The 3,025-nt window shown below is 38.5% G+C and overlaps 1 protein-coding gene across 3 annotated transcripts; it reads right to left on the reverse strand.

Annotated features, from left to right (window-relative positions):
- Positions 1 to 373: 373 nt before the first annotated feature.
- Positions 374 to 2,065, reverse strand: LOC105158535 (AT-hook motif nuclear-localized protein 20-like). 3 transcript variants are annotated; one of them, XM_088879217.1, is made up of 2 exons: positions 1,958 to 2,065; positions 374 to 1,439 (listed from the first exon to the last, which is right to left on the reverse strand). In XM_088879217.1, the coding sequence occupies exon 2, from the start codon at positions 1,321 to 1,323 to the stop codon at positions 544 to 546; it is 780 nt and encodes a 259-aa protein (XP_088735343.1). In that variant the 5' UTR covers positions 1,324 to 1,439; positions 1,958 to 2,065; the 3' UTR covers positions 374 to 543. The 3 variants fall into 3 exon arrangements, with proteins under 3 accessions (XP_088735343.1, XP_088735342.1, XP_088735344.1); XM_088879216.1 differs by having other exon boundaries at positions 1,889 to 2,057; XM_088879218.1 differs by lacking the exon at positions 1,958 to 2,065 and adding an exon at positions 1,642 to 1,882.
- Between the last annotated feature and the right edge of the window lie 960 nt (positions 2,066 to 3,025).

Here is a 3,025-nt window from a genome sequence, read left to right on the forward strand (position 1 = left end):
ATAATTAAGTTTGATGAGTTTGTTATTTGCACAAATTTGAAATTCTCCTCCTCAAATCCGTCAATCCAAATACAATATAATTGATTTAAAATCACTCATCGGGAAATAAATAGTCCCTTAATTAAATTAAGTCCCGCTAGTCTTATAATTATTTCTTTTCCAAATAAAAATCTTTTCTAGATCTGTATTTATAATTAATTACTTAATTCATCTAAATCTTGAAATCATAAAATAATCAAGAATTCATGATCTAAAAATAAAACAAAGATGACACTAATAATAGCCTATTTTATAACTAATCACTGCTGATTATAATATATATATATATTTAATTCCAAAAATTTGAATAAAAAAGATCAGAGAAGTTCATAGGTTAACGAAATAACATTTTTTTATTGCAAACAAAGCTCAACTTATTATTACAAACTGCTGCAGATGAAAGGAAATATAAGCAGAAGTTTAATAATATACATAGAGATCCAAGAAAATGCTTTTCTACATATATATAAATAGATTTTCTTCTCAAAGTTTTTACCTCACCTCTCAGTATGATGGCCTTTGATGCGCCCAACCATATGCATCATGATTCAGATGTCCTCCATTCGCCAATAAATTAGGGGTCAAATTATAAATTGGTAGAGATGAGGGGTCAGCCACCCCTTGATGTTGTTGTTGTCCCATTCCCGGCGGAGAACCGCCGGAGCCAGCTCCTGTTGCCCCCCCCTGGGCTGAGCCACCACCCTCCTCTTCCTCTTCAAGAGGCAATCTTTCATAAGTTGCGTTAGCAAAAGTTGCTGCAATCACCATAACTGGCCCTGCCGCCACCAGTGGCCCCACCACACTCCCCCCAACCACCTGCCCCTGCCCACCAGCCAAGTAAACGGTTAAACCGGTGGCTCCCGGCGGAGCTGGACCGGGTAGAAAAGCCCCTGTTAGAGAAAGGATCTCGAAGCGGCCTTGGAGCACAACCGCCGCGCCTGGGCCAGCCGGCTGCCGTACAGTGACGTTTGCGACTGAGCCACTGCCGCTGAGCACGCAGACCCCGCGCTGGCGGCGGCGTGCGAACTGGGCTATGCTCTCCGCCACGTCGGTGCCGCCGGCAACTTCCATGACGTGGCTGCGTAAGGCGTTGGGGCTGTCCCGGGTGACGAAGATCGGAGGCTTGGGCTTGTTCTTCGAACCGGCCGGCCTACCTCTTGGGCGGCGGTTGCCCACTTCCACAGCTCCTTCCTTCGGCTCATCTCCGCCTCCGTCTTTGTCATCATCGTCTTCCCCACGGATGCTGCTTCCACCGCCACTCTTTTCATTGATGGAGAGGTCCATTTCGCGCTTGTTGCTCACTAGGGATGCCGGTTCCGCCCCCGGCAACCCCACCTGAACACCAGCCCACCACCGGTTCGCCAGAGTTGCAAGTTCTGATGGATTGGGTCGATCCTCAACTGGAAAATAAAAACAGAAAGATCGAAATATATACAATTCTGTGTTTGATCAAAACTAATCTAATTTCTTCCAAACCCTAATATCACTTTTTCTTGAAACTCTGCATAAATCAACACTTCAAGAACTATGTATTGAGCTAGGAAGCTAATACCAGCTACCCTTTCAAATAAATTATCTGTCAATCAAAATCAAACCACGTACGAGTTTGTTCTTTAACCCTACATACAGATGGTAGCTAGTGATGATGTGAAGAACACAAAAAAAAAAAAAAAAAGAAAAACAAGAAATTAAATAAACAGACAGAAGTTTGTGGAATCAAGCAAAGATAGGAAATAAAGCAAAAGATCACAGAAACAAAAATATATATATGTGCGTGTGTGTGTGTGATAAAATATATATATATATATATAGAGAGAGAGAGAGAGAGAGTATGGGAAGAAATCCTTGCCCGGAATCAGGTATCAAGAACAAAGGAGATGAGAGAGAAAAGAAAGCGCAGATAGTATTAATACAATACTTTGTGCTTCACAACGACGGAAAATATTGTAAACAATGTAATGATATGTTGTTCCTATGTTTTTGATGCCCTGAATTATTGGCCTGAGAAGCTGAGGTTTGTTCCTTTTTTAGTTTTTTATAGAGAACCCTTTTGTCTCTCTGCACTACACTAGTTGACCTCGGTATGTATACGTATATGTACACATAGTGGGGTGTGTGTGTGTGTTTTGGTGTCACTCTACATACAGAATTAGGGTTTGGAATCGTGGGGTCGCGTGCAAGTTGGCTGGTGGTGAGCACGTCGCTGTCTCGTGTTCCAACGTATTGGAGTGAGGGGGCGCGGAACCTCTATGCTCTATAATATGTTTTTTATTCAATGGATCAATATATATATATATATGTGAGAGAGAGAGAGAGAGAGAGAGAGAGAGAGAAGAGAGAGAGAGAGAGAGAGAGAAAGATTATATGTATATATGTTGGGATTGGATATAATATGTGCAAATTCGTTCATGGTACTCTACTCGAGCCACATTGTATCAAATTGTTTTTGTAGTATTCCTATATTTTATATGATCATAATTTAGAAATTCAATTAAAATTGTATAGTCTATATATTGTATATATATATTAATGAAATTATAAATAGTTAAATAATTCTGGTGCGTTGTTTGTTAAATATGATTAATTTAATAACTAACATTAAATGCTGAGTATATATTGCACATGATTTTCTTGTTTTCTTTTCCCTCAAACTAGATCTAAAACAATGATTAATAGAAGAATTTATGACCTTGTCATGATCGATTATCATAATTAAAAGTAAAAAAATTGTAACAAATACTTAGGGTAAAATATTTTTTTAGTCTCATAAAATAAGGGCAAAATTGGTTTTATTATCATAACTATGACAAGTGTCGCTTTTAATTAGTCCCATAAAACTCATAATCACGTATTTTTTGTTCTAAAAAGTCATATATGTTGTGCTTTTTTTGAGATAAAAAATACATTGTTTGGAACTAAAATGGCATTTTGATTTTGGGATTTCTTAGTCCCAAAATCACAAATTCTTAAACTAAAAAGACATGAT

Source organism: Sesamum indicum, linkage group LG3, assembly GCF_026168435.1.
Source record: "Sesamum indicum cultivar Baizhima isolate 11 linkage group LG3, ASM2616843v1, whole genome shotgun sequence".
Taxonomy (NCBI): Eukaryota; Viridiplantae; Streptophyta; class Magnoliopsida; order Lamiales; family Pedaliaceae; genus Sesamum; species Sesamum indicum.

Excerpts from the sequence above, each read along its gene's own strand:
- LOC105158535 (XM_088879217.1), bottom strand. The coding sequence starts at position 1,323 with ATGGACCTCTCCATCAATGAAAAGAGTGGCGGTGGAAGCAGCATCCGT.